The following is a 19,713-nucleotide window of genomic DNA, read 5'->3' as shown; positions in this document are numbered from 1 at the left end:
AATGTTTCCAAAAATGGAAAGAGATGGGTGGGGTGCCACTGTGTTTGATTTATTCCATGAGCAATATCTTAGCAAATAGAAAAGATAAGATGATCTTGTTTTATATTCTAGCTTGTCAATATCGGTAATCTGATTCATACTTAGTGTAGACTTAGTGTTTTGGCTTCACAAACATCTAATTTGAACCAGTGCTGCATTCAACATACAACGTGACACACAAAAATCGATGTTTATCTGAGTTTTTTTTAATAATTACTTTTAAATTAAGAAATTGAGTAATTTATAGTACTAAAATTTGAATTATAATCTACAGTTTAATACCAAACTTACTGACATGAATGCAAGTCAACATATGAGATCACATGGCCTTTCACTTGTGACTCGTCTCAAAAGGGTTAAATGATAAAAAGTTGGATTATTAGCCTTAGCAAATGCTTCTATCTTCAGAAAACTCAAAATTAATTATTCTTTGATTATAGTATGACAAAATTTCAATGTTTATTATAACACTTCAAGAAAGCTTTAAAAATATGGGAAATTTGAACATTACTATCTTCTGCTTTTTAAATGTGGCATTAAGATGTGTTTTAACATTGTGAAAAATAGTTTTTAAATTTAATTCTTCTACTGTTTACAGTTTAAGTGGAACATTCCCTTTCAATGAAGATGAAGATATCAATGATCAAATACAAAATGCCACTTTCATGTATCCACCTAATCCTTGGAAGGAGATTTCCCCAGAAGGTACTACTGATACCATTACCTGTCTCAGAAGGTCATATTAGCCATTTTTACATTTATTAATTATTTGCTTGGATTTTTAATCCTTCTACCATGTGTTTAAGGTCTTGATTGAATGTTATAGAATTATAATGCAAGTAAAATGTAAATTTCAAAATGTTTTCCCATGTCATTTTGACAAGGTAAAAGAGAAACAGAGAAAACAATTATAAAATACAATCCATTCATTACTCAAAGAAAATAAAACAGAAACTTAGGGATAATAGTTGTTTGAGTGATTAGTAAATAATTATTATATTAGGTTGTATGTAATTTTATGAACATTTTATAACTTATCTGTGCCTTTTAAATTTCACTTTCCACTTAAGCTATTGACTTGATCCACAACTTACTTCAAGTGAAGACCCGAAAGAGATACACTGTGGACAAATCTCTCTTTCACACCTGGCTACAGGTAAGAGTATGTTTGAGACCTGGAAGTTTTTAAGACCATGAAATTCTTGTAACGTAATGGTTTTCTCTGTAAAAGTGGCCTGCATAATACCTGAAATTTGATAGAGCTTTCACTCATAAGTTCTTAGAATTATATGAGATTTACTCTAACACTGAATAATAAAAATATTTGTTACAAAAATTGAATAGCCCAACGAGCTACAAATTGAGGAATAAATCCTTTTTCTTTGTACATTTACCAATAGATGGTAAACTGCCTATGTATTATATGTAAGAACAACTTTTCACAGTGCATTGAGTTAATGATCCTCTTCACATCCTTGAACTGTTGTGTTTATATTAATAACTAAAAAGATATTAATAATGGGTACAATATTACAAAACTCTAGTTGGAATTTTGGAATAAAGACACAGTGACTCAACCTCTTCCTTTAACGCTTTTGCATTGGGTAGGTTAAAGTGTACATATCACAAACTTTTACAGAGTTACATTCAAAATTTAATTAAACTAGTTTATTATCAACATACATGAAGAAACTTGCCATCAAAATGTAGTTAATAAATCAAATTTTAATATTATATAAGTTTTAAGTTCAAAATTTTACAAGGAAATACTTAAACAATTCTCAGTCTTCCCTAGTTTGAGAACTAACATTTGCTCTCTAGGTCTTCCCTCTTTGATTTATTTACAACCCCTCCGAGAAGTATGGAATTTAGAGTAAATTACTTATTATAACATTGATATTAATCAAACAAAGCATAATTTTTATAACTTTAAATCTTATTTGTTTATGATGTCATAAGCTAGAAAATCAGATCCACTTGCCATGCCCACCTGTCACATTCTCTCTTTCACAAACTACCAGTGGTTCTGTCTGACGTTTAATACTATATTGTTTATAACCAATAGAAAGTCAAAGTTTTAATCTATAAAATCATTTATTACATTACATTGTTTTCTGTACAAAGAATTGTTTATTTCGCTTCCAGTTCAAACTTTATTTCCATGGGAAACACATCAGTGAGCTTAGCTGAATTTTAGTTCTTATTGTGTAGTTAGAAAGCCAGAAATATCATGGTAGTTATAGGACATTGTCTGCTTTTTACATGTTATTATTCTGTGTTCTTAGATGCATTATTTAATTAAATAAAAAAAAATAGTTAGTGTAGTACCATTAATATGAAAAAGTAGGCTTAAATTTAAGTGACTATCAACAACAAAATAAAAGAACACCCATGTGCATTCTTTATTTATTGTTATAAAAGTAACTAAAATTAGAAACTTCTTAGGTTAGATTAGGTAAGATAAATAAAAATAGTAGTAATTATAAAAATTGTTCATTATGTATGCCCACAAGCAGTTCATGCTTTATGTAATTCGAAGTAAACTAAAATTTTGGTGAGATTTAAAAGAATGAAGGTTATTCCAAAACTTGTACAAGTGAAATGTAATATTGAAAGACATAAAGAGGAGCATTGTGTGCAAAAAATCAAACATTACAATTCTACAGAAAAGAAGTGTCATACCCAAACTAGAAAAAAGGTGTATCAACTACATTTAGAAGCAGCAAAATCCATGAAAGCCTTGGACTGAATGGGAAAGGTATACTTGGAACCAGAAAATGAGAGATATTGATAAATATGAGTACGAATTACATCAGAAACATAAGAAATTGATAAATAAAAAGAAAGATGAAAACAATTAATTTGGATTACTTACCTACAAGTTATAAGATGTTCTTGGAGAATCCTAAAAGATGTAGTTCTTAATAATAATTAGCTGGAGGCATTAAATAAAAGTTTAGAGTTTGCCTATAAACTGTCAAGCATTAAAAAAGAAGAATGATTAATAGATATAGAAACCAATTTGGATAAAGTGATAGATGTGCACTATAAAAATATAATTAGAACTGAATGTCATAAACTTGTAGGGAATTTCAATCCTGTGGGGAGGAAACAAATATAGATATAAAAACTGTAAAATCATTAAGAAATAATGCAGATATTGTTATTTGTAAAGCAGATAAAGGAAGGCAACTTGTAATGTTTAATACATGTGACTATGTTAAAGGTATGTGAGACATTAATTGAGGGTGTATATGAAACATAATTATAACCCTACAAGTAAATATCACAAAATTAGTAAAAAGAAGTGTTAAAAACTTTAACAGATGCAGAAAAAATAGATTAATTCCAAATAATTTTATTTCTTAAAGATATTATGTACTTTCAAAAACACATTGAATTAACAACAGTTTTAGACCAATAGTATTGACTATAGGTACATCATCATATCAAAAAACTAAATATGTATCTCAGTATTACTGTTTGAGAAATAGAAACAAATGTAGAGTTAAAAATGCTTTAGAATTTGTAAAAAAAATGTAAAGTTGAATATGGAAGATTTGTTAGTGTTGTTATTTACAAAGTTCCAGTAGAAGATGCAATTAAGTGTTTCAAAAATACATTGTTACTAAATAAACAATAATAATTAATCTAACAAATATGTGTGTAAAGAATTCATTTTTTCAGGCTAACAATATTTTTTATAAACAAAATGAAGCAAGACATTATGTGACTTGTATATGAATGCATTTGAAACAAAAGCCATAAATGGTGCAAAATGCAAACCTTATATTTGGATAGGATATGTAGATGATACATCCTTGGCGTGAAGATATGGTAATAAGGCATTAACAGAGTTTGCATGCTATTTGAATGAAACTGAGAAAAATAACAGTTTACTTTTTTTTAATGTATTGGTAAAAATGGAATGAATATGGGAATTTTGAAACATTTACTTATCATAAACGTTTTTCTGTGCTTATGGCACCACATCAGGAATCATGTTATGTTGAAACACAAAAAATGTCTACGTTTTACACTTATGTTCGAAGAATTTTGAAGATATGTAGAAAACAAGAGGACTTAAAAAATAAATTGATACTAATGAAGTATATAGCAGGTGAAAGAGTATTTAACCCAGCTATTGCAGATAGAACAGTTAAGAAATTCAATAATGTCGTAATAATGGATCAAGGTATTACCTTCAAACCCGGTTATGATAAAAATTAAAAAGGAATGTTTAGTGTTGCCATATATTCCAGGTTTAACTACTAGTTTATTTAGTGTTTAAAAAACAACAAATATTTTATCCCATATTTAAACCAGTAAATAAGATAAAACAAGTTTTAGATATCACTAGACATAATGTACAGTTAATTGAAAAAGCTGAATTTATAATATTGTTTAGCAGAACATAAGGGATGTGTAAGATGTGAAAGGATTGAAATTTTGGCTATAGCTGAACATGTACAAAAAAACACAACATAAGACATTAGGGGAAAAACAGTAATATTGGTTTAACTAAAGGGTATTCGAATCAATAATATCCATGAACTATTAAATGGTGACAAAGGTCCAGGGAATATCTGTGTAAAAAGGAAATGGGACCTCCCCTAAGAATTATACAAAAATAGTAAAACTACACACACGTTCCATGACCTAGTTAAGAAAGTATAAATATGACACTATTATGTCTTGGAAAATTTACTTCTGATGATGATGTAGGAAATATTGAAACATATAGAGTCAACATTTTAGAAGCCATACATTGGCCTGAATTAAACGTTTTAAATTTTGTATCTATTTTAATGTTATATATTTATTATTTTAAGATTAATTGTATCAAGCTATACAGGGCTGGTTTAGCCATTTAGCTACGATGAGTGATAAAATGGTCTCAAATTTCGATATTTTTCAACTATTTAGGTTAAAAAGTGCATTTTTAGGGTATTTGACGCTATAAAACATTGTTAATTAGGCCCCGACATGTTTAAGATTGATACCTTTTGCTAGGCCTAAAAAGCCTAATTTCTTCTCCAACTTTGGTATTCTACATAACTGAACTAAAATTCATGCTACTGGTATTTGTAGGCCTTAAAGTTTATTATTATATTACAAATTTCTTTTCTTTTCACCAAAGATAAAGTTTAATAGGTGAGGTAAATGTGTAATCTATTCTATAATAATATTATAAGAGAAATATCCATTTGCAAATACCTACACCCAAACAGTGTTCTTTTATTTTTCAAATTGACAGTAAGTTTTTACACAAACATACACAATTAGAATACGACAATGAGAATAGGTTTAATTTGCATTTGAGGTTAACTTTCAATTTGTCATTATTTTAACATGTTAAAAAGGTCTTTGTGTTAATGTTTTTAATTATGTAACTTTATGCAAGTAATGAAGGTATAAAATGTCACAAACACACATGTGGGTAATAACAAAATATGCTCAAAAAATTTTTTTTTGTGAAATACTAGAAAAAGGATAAACAAGTTTGTGTATATATTCATATTATAATTAATTTTTAGAAAATATATTAATAAAATAATTATTTAAAACAAATTTTCAGATGCAAAATAAATAAGCATTTACCATTATTTGACAAGCATTCAACTAACTCCAAATATTTCGTTGTATTTCAAATGAAAATGAAACATTAAATCTAGATTCAGATAATCTGAGACTGAAACAGTATTGAAAATTAAGATTTTGTTATAGCTATGTCTATTAAATCTTGTTTTATAGTAGTATTGTTATAGTTGATAGAAAATATAATAAAGTATGAATGTCCTACATATTTAACTTGAAATAGGAAAACAATGAACCTTTAAAAATTAACTTTGAAACTAGTTTTTTAATAGTCACTGTGTTATGGAGCTAGTTACATTAAAAAGGTTTGTTCAACTAGAAACTGTTATGTTAAAATGAAACCACCACTTAGTGTTATATTCAAGTATTAATATGAAGTATTGAGTAAATTTTTCAATCTAACTTAGTCTTACATTATAATTCATAATTCAGGATTATCAGCTATGGTGTGATCTGCGGGAGCTGGAATCTCATGTTGGAGTCAGATACTTAACTCATGAATCAGATGATGCTCGCTGGGAAGCATATCGCCTAGAACGTAACCTCCCTCCACCTCGTGCCTTAACAACCAAGAATTATAGTGCTGAATCATCCTCAGAGTTACTGCTCACTGAACTTTTAAAGGTTACAGAATAAATTTCTAAAGTTTGTGTATGGTTATTATTTTTTCACATAATAAGGTTTGCATTGGACTTTAATAATCTTTGTAAGTTTGAAATATAACCTTTTTTAACAGTTTCACCAGATAAAAGCTATATTTCTTAATTAACACTGTTTTTAAGTATGTCTCTAGGCAAATAACAAGGAATAGAAGTTTTGTGTTTGTTACATTTGCACTTAAGTTTCATGGATAGTGAGATATATACAATTTTCGAAGTTGTTATTCATGTTAAATTAACCCTCTTGCTACGGGCTCTGACAATGTGACCGAGTTTGTAACCACAAAGTAATCATTACAGTTTTCATACCAAACCTTTTAATAGGGTTACATGTATCTTCACAATTTGGCAAGCTTTCAGTAAATATTCAGTTTTTTATTTAAGTATTTTTACTAAAAATTTGTCCACGAATATATGGAGTCAGAATGTTGAACACTCTGAGACCAAAGTGATTTCATGTTAAAATTGAAAATAATTTGTCTAAAAAATGTCAAGTTCCATTTGTGTAATCTCTGAAAGCTCCTAAATAAATATCAAACATTTTTTTGTTGTAAAACTTTATATTTTATCTGTTATTTTCTTTACCATAACTCTCTACACATTTGATCAATTTGACCAACCTTACAACCACCACAAAAAATACAAAATATATCTAAATTCCTCTCTCTTCTTTCTAGAACGACTGCAAATTGTAACATAAACTACAATTGTTTATCCCAAATAGCATAAGGCTCTTAACAGTATACATCTGTTTATACTTATTTTATTGTCCTTTGACATGTGTCTAACTAATAATCCTGCAATACATGTTGTAAATCATTCGACCAACTCGTAGATCACATTGCCACATTGAGTGATGTAATGCATGAGCATGAATTACACAACCCATGAGCTGCTGGTGAGCATACCTCGTGAAATTTTTATTATTAATTTTCATTATCTTACCTAATCCAACCTATTAAGTAAATAATGTCCTATAACTATCATAATTTATCTGCCTTTCTAACTATGGTGTAAGAGCCTTTAAAAATTTAACTTAGCTTGCTGATTTGAACACTGAGAAACTCAAACTGAAGATGAAACAGACAATACTCTGTACAGAAAACAATGTAATATAATATGTCGTTTGATAGATTAATACTTTGGCTTTCTGTTGGTTATAAATAACATAGCATAAAATATCAGACAGAACTACTGACAATTTGTGAACGAGAGGATGTGATAGGTGGGTGTGGCAAGTGGGTCTTATTTTCTAGTTTATGACTCCGTAAACAAATAAGATTGAAGGCTATAAAAATTATGCTTTGTCTTAATAATATCTGTATTATAATGAGTAACTTATGTTAAACTCTGTGCTTCTCAGAGGGGGTAAATTAATTAGAGAAGAGGGAATCACTAGGGATCAAATGTCACAATTCTCACACTAGGGGAGATTGAAGATTTTTTAAAATATTTCCTTATAAAATTAAAACTTGTATTAAAATTTGATTTATTAACTACGTTTTGATGCCAAGTTTAATCATATAGAATGATAGTAAAGTAGTTTATTTAAATTTTGAATGTAACTTTCAAAAATGTCATGACATTCACACTTTGACCTGCCCATAGTGAGAGGGTTAAAGTATAGTGAAAACTTTGTTTGCAGCTGTTTTTGTTACTTATATAAATGTATATTGTTCTTATTTTATGTGGACTACATTTCATAGTAATTGATATTGGTGATATACTCTTTCTAATTTTGTATTTTATTTTGGTTCTATATTCCTGGACACAAAACAGTCTTGGTAAATTATAATACAATACTGTATTATGACTGTCTATTTTCATAAAATCTCTACCATCTTTACTTTTGTAATTCAATTTTTTTTTTAAAGGAAGATTTCAAGACTTACGATTTTAATGCTAAAAGATAGTGAAGCCTGAAATTTGTGATAAAAATAACTTGTGACAGATAAAAGTTAGATCTGAAATGCTGTTTTTACATGCCTCGTTTTTTTTTGTCGAAAACACACAAGTTAAGAGGAATGTGAGAAAAAACATCTGCAGCTTATGCAATTTCTGTTACATATTTTAGTTCTAAGTGTATATTTTACTCAGAATATGTTTACTTTTTCTGCAACTATATCTTGTGAACCACATTTAATTTGTTGTTTGAAGCCATGGTTTAACCTTTTCTGTGATTTGCCCGAGACATCTCAGCACTTTCCATGTTTCAGAAAATAGTTACCCAAGTTAATTTGGGCAAACCATTTTTTGCTGTATTTTTAATTATTTGCATGTTATCATGTGTTACAATTAGTGCTCAGTAGCTGGCATTGGAAAGGCTGTTTATGCTGATCTCTGTTAAATATATTCTAAATTATGTATCATAAATACTGGGGAAAAGAATTCCTATTCTTTACTGTAGGTTCATTTAAATAATATATATATATATATATAATGTATAAGTTCAAGTAAGATTTATATATCAAGGATATTTTGTGCAGAAATATAACATCATAAAATAAATTTTGTTCATTAATATATAAGTATAAGCTATCAAAAAGTGAAATAAAAAAAACAGATTTTTTTTTTTAGCTCATTTCCAAAAACAGCCTAACATGAAAGGGTTTAAAGAAATGTCCAAAGGTTCGCTTATAACATCAGTGACCTCCAAGTAATGTGAACCAGTGGTGGGCATTTCTATGGTACCTCAAGTGATATAATCTACTTAATATCAAATCTCACTTTTTTGTTTACAGTTCAGTTTTACGTACATTTGAATGTTTGTAGACCAGATTGACCAGTAATATGACAGTTTTCTTCATTTTGAACATGTATGTAATAAAACATCTGTTTTCCAGTTTTGTTTTTGCTAACGTTTAGAGATACAGCTTTAGAAAATGATTTTTGTTCAGTTTAGTTCTCATTTATAGTGTGAGAAGGTATAATCAGGTTGAAAGTTATATATAATTAGTGGTTGTTCATCTGAGTTTTGTTTTCTTTGAAATGTGTTCTTCCATAGTTTTGTTGAAAGTTTTAAAGTGGAAGAGTATAATTTTTAAACCTGTTTGTGAGGTGTATACCTAGGAGTATTCAGGCTGTTTGGATTACACATGTGCAAAAACTAAGATTGAGAAGTACTTTCAGTGTCCATAAAAACATGTATGTTACATTTTTGGTGTATCCCAAAAAATTATTTTTTGGATAAGCCCTTAAATATAGAATTTCATGATTGTTATTTTTGTTTAGCTTATCCGATATATTTCTAACAACTGACATGTAGTTAATAATTAGTTCTTCAGAATACTAATACATGAATTACGAGCTCATTTTGTTAATTAAAGGAATTTCAGTTCTAAATTTTCAATTCAAAATGCTCTCCAGCGGCATTCCTGTGGACTTGTACCACTAGAAACCAGGTTTTGATACCTGTGATGGGCAAAGCACAGATAGCCTCTTGTGTAGCTTTGTGCTTAATAAAAAAACAACAACCATTCATAAATTTAATGCTTAGTTTAGTATTCTGCTGATGCAATGTAGATGTACCTATTGAGATTTCATTTTTATTTTAGAATGCTGTATATTTTTCATTTTAGGTTTACAGATTATTTACAGTGTATTTAGGTTAATGTCAGTTATTCATACATGAAATTCTTATTTAACGAAAAGTATAATTTTGAGTTAAAAAGCATTATTAGGATTGAACTTATCATGAAAGTAATATTTGCTGCTATTACTGTGTAGTATTATATAAGTTTTGAAATATTATATTTGTATCTTTGCAGGAATAATTTACAGTTTTTATTTTTTCATGGGTTTATATCTGTTATTGAAATAACCTTTGCTTTTGTACAGTGTAAGGTTACTGGTTTATATTGGTAATGTCCCCTGGTGGGACAATGGTAAATCTACAGATATACATCACTAAAATCAGGTGTTTAATTACCCCTCGGTGGACACGGCAGATAGCTCAATGTGGCTTTGCTATAAAAAACACACATACTTATATTGGTATTATTTTATAATTTTCTTTTTTATTGAAAGAATTAACTGTATATACATGGACATGCTTAGTTTGAAATAATGTTATTTTTTATAATCAGATAGTATGTTTTATTTTTGTTGCCATTTCATAATCTACATTATCATTTACTGGTTGATATAATTCTATTTGAAGTCAGTGTTACTTTTTCAGGTGTTTTTTAAATTACTTTGACTGAGTAGGATATTGTTTGGTAAGTAGAGTCTGTGATTTTCTTACAACTCTTGGTATTTCTTACCTACGGTACTCAAATTTGGTATGTGGTATTAAACAGATTTAATGACAACTCAAGATAACAGCCTTTTTACCTGAAGCTACATTACGGTGTTTTGCAGTATTGGCAAATAACTTATTATTCAAGTGTTGCACTAAAAGCTTAACAGAAGTGTTAGACTACCTATATTATGTTTTGCTTGCAACAAAATATATATATATATATTTTTTAATGTTTGACACTTTGATTGTTTATTTATTAGTAGATAATTGAAAAATTGAGTGAATTAGTGATGTTATGATAATGATGTAATCATCCATTGAAACTTGCAAACAACTTAAAGAATTGTTTAATTTCTTTAGTTTTGAATATATATAATTTCATTAAATATAACATGAAAGGCATTGTTTTGTATGTCTGTGATTAATGTTTCTCAACAGTTACTTTGAGATCTTACAACTTATCATTTATCATTAAGAGAAAACAAGACATTGTTTTGTATATCTGTGATGAATCTGTTTTTCAATAGTTTGTGATATGAGAACTGATGGTAGCTGATAATTTGTCATTAACCTTTTCACGTCGACCTACTTACCGTGTAACTCTCTCAAATTTTATTTCAAAAATAAAACCAGTGGATGAAATTGTTTGAAACTTGAGAGGTACTTTCCTAAAAGCACGTAGTTTCATAAAAATATTTTATTTTTATTTTTTTCTACCAGAAAATTTGTTATTTATTATAGTTATTTGCACTCAGACTCTGAATAATTCACGTGCAAGGTGATTTTCATGTTAAGTATAAAAATACAAATACAATTTTTAAATTGCATTTGCATAATCTCTAGAACCTCCTAAAAAGATATCAAAACTTTTTTTTAAGGTAGATGTTTATATTTTCTCTATCATATTGCTATCTGTAGTTATTATCATCAATGTAAAGTGCAATAAAATGTTTAAAATTAAAAAATATGTACATAACTTTTAACTCTTCATTAACTAATCATAAAATGCCTTCTTTTGACTATATTCATAAAGTCGGATCTTTACCTTTTCAATTATATTCTATTTTTAACATTTTATTTTCCTTTCCTGTCCTTTACAGTTTTTTTTTCTTCTCAACATACTAATGGATGCCCTTGAGGAAATGTTACAGTATCTTTGGCAGAGGTGCACAAGCCTTCAGCAAAATGTTTTTGCACTTGCGTAGTAAGTTAACCCACATGAACCAGGGTGAAGTTCAAGTTATATTAAAAAATTAATAAACCTTTCAAATATGAATCTTAAAAAATATATTATACATAACTAACTAAAAAATAGAAGTAACACCTAAATACTAACTGGCAAGAGAGAATGCTAAGTGCTAGCAAGAACAAAATCAACAAACAATGCTATGGCTGTTTGATGTACTTGGTAATAACGAATATTGCACACTAGTTTTAAAGTAACACTTGAGAGATTGTAGTTTAAAATGATATATTTCTGTTGGTTATAAACATGTCAATCAAATAAGTAGATGTTGCTTGAAATAACATGTCTAGATAAAAAGGTGTGGCTACTATCAAGTAGTGAGCAAATTAATTTTTTCTGATCTCCAGTTGACCTGGTGGAATTTGAACTAAGAATGCATAAACAGCTCTATACCAGTAAATTCAGTCTAAATATACATGTATGGTATAAATAAAGAGGCAAAACTTTAAGATCTGTGATTCCACGTGCATCACTTGACAACAAAACTGAAGTTTAAGTATTTTTATATAAAGGAATTCAAACTCATATAATATAAAACTTTGAATTATAACGTATATGATAATGCTAATTTCATTAGAATTCTTTGATAGCAAAATTGTTTAATTAAATTTGGAATGTAACTCAGTAAAACCTTGTGACTTGCACAGAAAGGAGTTTAAAGAGTGTGGTCGAGGTGAAAGGGTTAAGAAAAACAAGACATTGTTTTGTATGTCTGTGGTGAATCTGTTTATGAACAGTTAGTTTGGCGTTTTACAATTGATGGTAGATTATCATATGTGATTAAGAAAATCATGATTATAGACTTGAAGAGGAATACATATCAAGTAGGATCTAGTAAAATAAGTTTATATCAGTTGTATAATTTAATGAAAGTAATTTATTTTGATTAGAACTAACATGTATATCTTACATGACAGTTCCACTTTACTTATCACCTGATGTCAACTTTAATATTCTGTATATTATGTCATAGTCTAGAGGAATGCTACAAGCCAACTTATTTTATCAAACCATATTTTAATATAACATGGTATTATATATATGTTGTTTAGATAATCTCTTAACAAGAAATTGTAACAAACTTAGTTAAGGTATAACAAAAGTTTAGAAATACTAATATGAAATGTTTTGTTGATGTGTGGCATTTGGTTTTCAATTCATCAGTTTGTTTAATACACATGCAGCATATTTGTTAGCAAAGTTATTTCAGTTTTATCATTATCAAATCATATACATACAATAAATCAACTGGTGTTTTCTGTTGACAATACCAAGCTGTGTTAAAATTCTAGGGAATGTACTTATTTTCATTAGTACAGAAAATTGTACTTTTATTCAAGAGTTGGTGGTAGATGATCTAGTGCAAATGATAATCATCACAAACTATCAGTGTTCTTTTTGTCTTAAAAACATTTGACGATAACAAACTCCATTCTTTTATGTACTTTTGTATTACTTAAGAAATGAGACTGAGCAGGGATTGAACCCATGTTTCTCATTTCTGAGATGGGTGCTCTAAATAATCTTAACTTTCAAATATCAAATCTCTAAGTACCTTTTTGTTCTAGTGGAACTTGACGTGCATGGATATGGGTTTGAATTCTCTTTGGTCCCAATCTATTTCAAAAACATTTACAAAGCTCCCAGTAGAGTTGCTTAATAATTATCTTGGTGAAAGTATTTGCTTTGGAGAGTTATAGAATTTGTTTTAATATGCTTAACAGAATAATTAACTTTGAAATATTGAAAAAAGAGGATTTTTAGAAATGATTGATGTTGTTTTGTATGTTAACTTACAAGGTTTTGGATAATTATGTTTATCATATATTCCATAAAGTCATAGGGGTTATGTTCTAATTTTGTGAATGATCTTTTTTGCAAGTTTTTGTTTTACTTATGGTTTACATTAATTAAAGCTTACACTATATTACTGATAGTCATAGAACAGTAATATCTCAAGAGAAATACAAAGCAAAAGTAACAGATAAAAGTTAGTCATTGGTAAAATAAGAAACTGGGGGCATTTCCTTAATCCAAAGTGTAATAAAAAGAATGTGAAGTAGATTTTTTGAAATTCTTAAAGTTGAAAGTCTTGTGTTTCTAGCTTTTATAAGTGAGTTTAAAAATAAAAAACGTATATTTTTTCATGGTATATTTTCTACATGTATACTAGATCATCTTTAGTATTTGTGAGATTTACAACTCTACTTTGATGTGTACTCATGAGAATCGTAGGTACTGAATGAGCATATATTTTCTAATTTGTTGTTTATGCTATCGTTCTGTATGGGATTGATTTTACCATGGTTTTTAAATGTATCTCCAAACCTATTTACACTGGTTCTATTTCACAACATAACTGCTGCTCCTGTGAAATTTTTAGATTTAAACTTTTGCCATGAGATTTGAGCATGCAACTTTTTTTTTCTACCAACATATTGTAATACATAAATGTATGAGGAAGTTGATCAGAAATCTTGAATTTGTATGTAACATTTGCATCCATCAGCACATTGCAGTGTGGTAAATAAGCTTACCGTGTTTTGATAAATAGCAGTATCCATCAGCACTGGTTGGTGTGGTGAATAAGCTAAACATGTAGTGTTTTGATTTATAACATAAGGTAAGAATACTATTTTTACCTGAGCTTGGGATTCAGATTGGTTTTATTCATGTTTCATCTATTTTTGTATGCCAATAACAGAATTGTATTCTAAAATAATATCCTAAAAGTGACTGTATAACTTTGAAGAAGTCTGTAAATAAGTTATAAACAGTGTACTATTCTATGGATGATCTTCCAAAAACAAGTCTTGCACGTTATATAGTATTTTTGTGATGCCTGTAATATAAAATTTAATTGGTGGTGGATATAAAGTGATGGTTACTTAATTTATGATTTTGTATACATTATACTCAGAGTCTATCATCACATGAAATGTAATCTTTTATTGGTAGCTACATATACCTAAACATGTGGTTATTAATTTTGTGAATCTTACTGTATTTGCTGGTGTATAAGACGATCCTGAATTTTGTTTACAAATTAACTGTATTTCTTTTATTTTCGATGTATAGGGCAACTTCTGTTGTCCAGCAAGTCTAGGATGTTACTCTTGTAAAGAAATTTTTAGAAGTTATTTTCAAACTGTACTAACCTGCACTCTGGGTTATCAATACAACCACAAGTGTTTTTTTATGCTCTTCAAACACTACAGACAGCTCAATGCAGCATAACTTAAGTCACAAACATGTAATAAACAACTTTATGAAGTTTTCATTACACTTGAACTCCTTTTCTGATACAAAAAATACTAAACTTTAAGGTATAGTGATCTACTATAAAAACATGTTTACAAAGTTAGCGTAAGTTGCAGAAACTAACTTTTTATACAATATTAGCAATATTTTAGTATGACGGGTGAGATCAGTACCTTTCAAATCTAAAATGTCTTGATTAATTGTAATTAGCATGCAAGATAAATAACTTCTATTTATGAAGAATCAAGACAAATGATACAATTACACATATGTTATTGTAACGCAGTAGGTGGCACAATGTCAACGCACTTACTCAAAAAAGCAAATAGAAGTAAAAGTAACAGTGTAGTTTTGAATAAATATGCTATTAACTGGAGAGTTCTTACTGGAACTCTATCTTTGAATTTGTATATAAGACGAGGGGTAAAATCAGGCATTATTTTAATAGCAAAAAGTATTGTCTCATACACAGGGAAATATGGTAAAATTCACTGTTGAAACTGGTGCATCTAATAAAAGTTGTTTTTAATATTTTCCTAAAAATTACCCTTGAAAGTTTTTAAAATTTTATCTTTTATAAAAGGTGCAACTTTTTTCACCAACTATTGAATCTTTTTTGTTGTCTGTACTTTCTCTCATGGTACATTTGAATCCTACAGTTAAAGCTAGTTGTGATAAAGATATATGAAATATGTAAACTTTGATTATACATAGGGTTTTGTTTTGTTCCTTTTTAACTATGAGACGCTTTTCTTGGACTGTCTAGCCTTGATGACTGGTGTCTGGTCAGTGTATATTTTGAGGATTTTACATTTGGGCAAGGATACTCATTTCTTTTCTAAACTTTATTCTTATTCAGTAGTTTTGAAAAAACGTTTAAGTCCACTATTAATAAAGCCATAAAGCAACCTTTATTATTTTTGTGTGAATCTTGTTTATTTAAAAAAATTTGAACTATGTTACTCTAAGAAATAAGAACCAGTCTTTTCCAAATTATATAATTTGGCAGCAGACTAATATTATTTGTTTTTCAAATATGTCTTATTAAACTAAAAACCATTCTCTTTTGAAATGCTTTTCATTTTAAATAAGAAATTCATTCCACTTTAAAAAGTACCTTTTGTCTTGGATTACCTTAATTTACAATGAATGAACCTATTCCATCACTTTTTGTTTATTAAAAAGTAAAAGCTGTTTATTCTCAGATATCTGGCCTAAGGTAATGGATAACATGTTTTATCTTGAAATCTTTGCAAAGACTAGTATCTTACCTTATAATTAAACAATTTCTCAGTCTTTCAAATTACTTTTCCCTGTATAATAAACAACATGCATCCTGAATTGTCTTCAAATGCAATAACAATGGCATCATCCTGAATTGTCTTACTATGCAAGAAAATAGCATCATCCTGATCTGAAACACATTGTCATTATTAAGAAGCAATCAATTCTACATTAAAATTCTTTATCTTACAAAAAACTTGTGTAATTATATCTTGAAATGTGCTGTTTTATGTGTCATCTTCAGGTATCCCTGACCACCAACAGGAAAAGTAGACTAAGCTTTGTATAACAACAGTCAGATAAATGAATTAATGAGATTGGACACAATTGTTTTAAAGAAACAATCTATATTGCTTCACATCCCAATAAAGTGTGTGCTTTTCCCCTGATGAAAATCTTAATGTGAGCTATGTACTCTGTTATATTAACTGTCTCATCTCTATTTTACAACAGTGAAAAAGATAACAGCTGCTGAAAAAAAAACTATTTCATGAGGTAAAAAAGGAGAGATCTTTATGGCCAAGCTGTGCTAAGAAAACTCAACAAATCAGTTTGACCACCTATAAACCTTAACTACATCACCATGGGTAAGTCCCAATATCAATTTAAAGGAAAATATAAAATCTACAAATATGTGAAGGATAATGGTGCTCTACAGAGGACATTATTTACGGCATTTACAACATAATCACGGTGGGAGGGGTCAAGCATATCCAGGTGGTTAGCATGCCAAGTTGTGTATCAAACAGATCCAAGGTTTGAGCCCTGACACCACTGAACACATTCCATATTTTCAGTTAGATGCATTTATGAAAGTGACACCCAATCCCTTTATTTGGTTTAAAAAGCTAAGCAAACCTCTAGTGATAGTAGATGCTGTAGCTAAATACACTCCCTCTTGTCCATGGTTCATGAGCTATAGTCTTGCAGCAAAAGGGCAATCTTATGTTGTACCTTAATTTAATGTCTATAAATACTTTTTAAGGATTCCTTATTTCTAGGCTCTTCATTTGTAGAAACTGCCTGATGACACCATACTCAACATTTTGAAATGTAATTTCTTATTATCTCCCTTTATGCTTGCATAGATGGTAACACAGAAGTTGTGGATTAATAATAATTTCAGGTGATTTACCTAAGAAATACTATTTTATGTAAAATATGCAAGAAATAAACGTACACGGATTATGCTTTTATATGCAGAATATTTCAATTATCCTTTCTCCCAATCCGTTTAAATTTTTTTTTGTGTCTTCCTGTAAAACCAAGTCATTAATTAAGTCTGTATTTAATGCCCCACCCCTCCTGGAAAGTTATCCTGACAGTTACTAAAAAAAAAGCAACAGATGACTGAAACCATTTATGATTAACTCATTCAAGATGAGGACTTAAACGTAGGCTAGTTATCACAAGTAGCATAAACATCCCACTTGAAATAGATATCTGGTGATTCAAAGAGATGATACGTCCACCTTTATGTCAAAATACTTGTACAACAAATGGTTTGGGAATATCAGTGCTATCAGATGATGTGGATATGATATCTTCCTATGCCCTGTCAGCATGTGATACAATAACATGCTATTTTGGCATTGTCAAAAAACTGTTTTAAAGACACTGCAAGCTAGATATTCCCTCTCCCTAATGGGTGATATCACTGCTGCTGTATCTGATGTCATTGAACTGGCTACCAAATTCATGATTACATGATATGAAGACTCGCCACCACTTGACCCAGTACAGTACACATGGGTACATGATCACAATTCCAAGTCTTTGTTGCCTGCATCTATGCCAGTGAATATTGCACTTGCTCCTCTAGGTATTTTAGAGTTAATCAAGTGCATTTGTGAAAGCAATATATTTTGTAAGCCTCCAAGATGTGGTTGAAATATTGAAAATCTGCCATGTATCATATTCTGTTCATGTCTAAGATGTGTGAGCTGTGCAGTGACCTGACAAAATCAGCTTTAGGCTTATGAAGATACAGGTGGCTAAAACATTTCACCCCTTCCATTATCACACAAACATGAAAGAATTAACTGTTTAAAAACTGTCATTCACCTATTAAAACCACTTTACTTGATTTTTACAATGTAAGCTAATACTTATTACATTAGGACATAGAGAGGGGGGATGAGAAAATAAAACCATGTCCAAGTGATCAACTATGATAGTGTCATCAGGCAGATTCATAAGATATGTGGTCTTGAGAGAGAGAGAGAATCTGCAAAAAATCATTGTATTAATTCTAATTCCAGGTTCATTATACAGTCTGCCAGACTATCTCTGACATGGCCATTTAGCCCAGGTACACAAAAGATAACATTCAGGTTGAAAATTCCAATTCCATAGAGGAAGCTATATTAACCCTTTAAGGACATGCATTGTGATACTGCTTCACACACAGGCCACAAAAAAAAAGAGGAAAAAATAGCTAAATCATATAAGCACAGTTATTTACAATATAAGCATTTTTACATGGTAAGAAACATTAAAATAACAAATTTCATTACTCTATACACTAATAATAAGATTCTAACCTAGTTTTCTAAAAGGTTTTTTCATGTATGATAAATTCTAAAGCAGCTACCTAAACATAGCCCAACCTTGCATTCTGGACACCATGTTGTTACATAGGTAGTCTTTTTCTCTCTCTTGCTATTATTAGAACATACAAAACATCTGTGTTTACCCTTTTTTTTTTAGTTCTTGTCGAAGGTACGTGGTCAGAATAGTGTCTTTCCATAAAATTTACAGCACTCAGCCTATCATTGTTACCACTCACTGTTCTACTAGGCCTAACACTAGTCAAGGTACCATATTTTTCAAGAAGTTGCCTTATAAACTCCCTAATGAAATCTTTGAATTTCAAATGGCAATCTCTCGTTTTGACTAGGTACACATTATAAGCATTTAGCATAACTAGATCCATCAGATGGAAAAAAAAAAGCTTCTTTGACCACTTTACAGATTTTCTAACACATTCTATGGTGGCTTTATCAATAAGCCACATATTCGAGTATAGTCAATTACACAATCAGGCTTTTTGGCAACATCATTTGTTTTATGATTTACCTTTTCACTGTTAACCATTTGTCCTTAATGAAAAGTGGTAAACATTGTCACATTATGTTTATCATCCCAACATGTAGCCAACAAATTACCACTTTTCTTCCTTTCACATTCACCAGATTCAGATTAACAAACTTAGGAACATTCTTCTTGTTTTCTCTTACAGTTCCACAATTGCCAATATTACGTGAATCCAAATATAAAGATAGACCAGGACTAGAGTACCAATTATCAATATACAACAGGTGGCTTTTTCCTTCATATTTCTGTGTCAGTTTTTTCACAATGGCACCTGAAGCCCCATGAGGATC

General features: G+C 29.5%; 1 protein-coding gene across 5 annotated transcripts in view; it reads left to right on the top strand.

Moving 5' to 3' along the window:
• LOC106465464 (serine/threonine-protein kinase D1-like) overlaps positions 1–19,713 on the top strand; it is an 81,601-nt gene that overhangs the window by 44,522 nt on the left and 17,366 nt on the right. For 3 of the 5 annotated variants that reach the window (XM_022393365.1, XM_022393369.1, XM_013925694.2), the window contains 3 exons: positions 638–744; positions 1,110–1,195; positions 6,070–6,809. In XM_022393365.1, the coding sequence (XP_022249073.1) occupies positions 638–744; positions 1,110–1,195; positions 6,070–6,273 (397 nt within the window). In that variant the 3' untranslated portion in view covers positions 6,274–6,809. Of the gene's footprint in view, positions 1–637; positions 745–1,109; positions 1,196–6,069; positions 6,810–16,780; positions 16,915–19,713 lie in introns of those variants that run through there. The other 2 variants (XM_022393366.1, XM_022393367.1) reach the window with 1 other exon arrangement.

This window comes from Limulus polyphemus, unplaced genomic scaffold (genome assembly GCF_000517525.1).
Source record: "Limulus polyphemus unplaced genomic scaffold, Limulus_polyphemus-2.1.2 Scaffold1953, whole genome shotgun sequence".
Taxonomy (NCBI): domain Eukaryota; kingdom Metazoa; phylum Arthropoda; class Merostomata; order Xiphosura; family Limulidae; genus Limulus; species Limulus polyphemus.
Note: the sequence above shows the minus strand (reverse complement) of the source record. Positions and strands in the feature narration are given on the sequence as shown.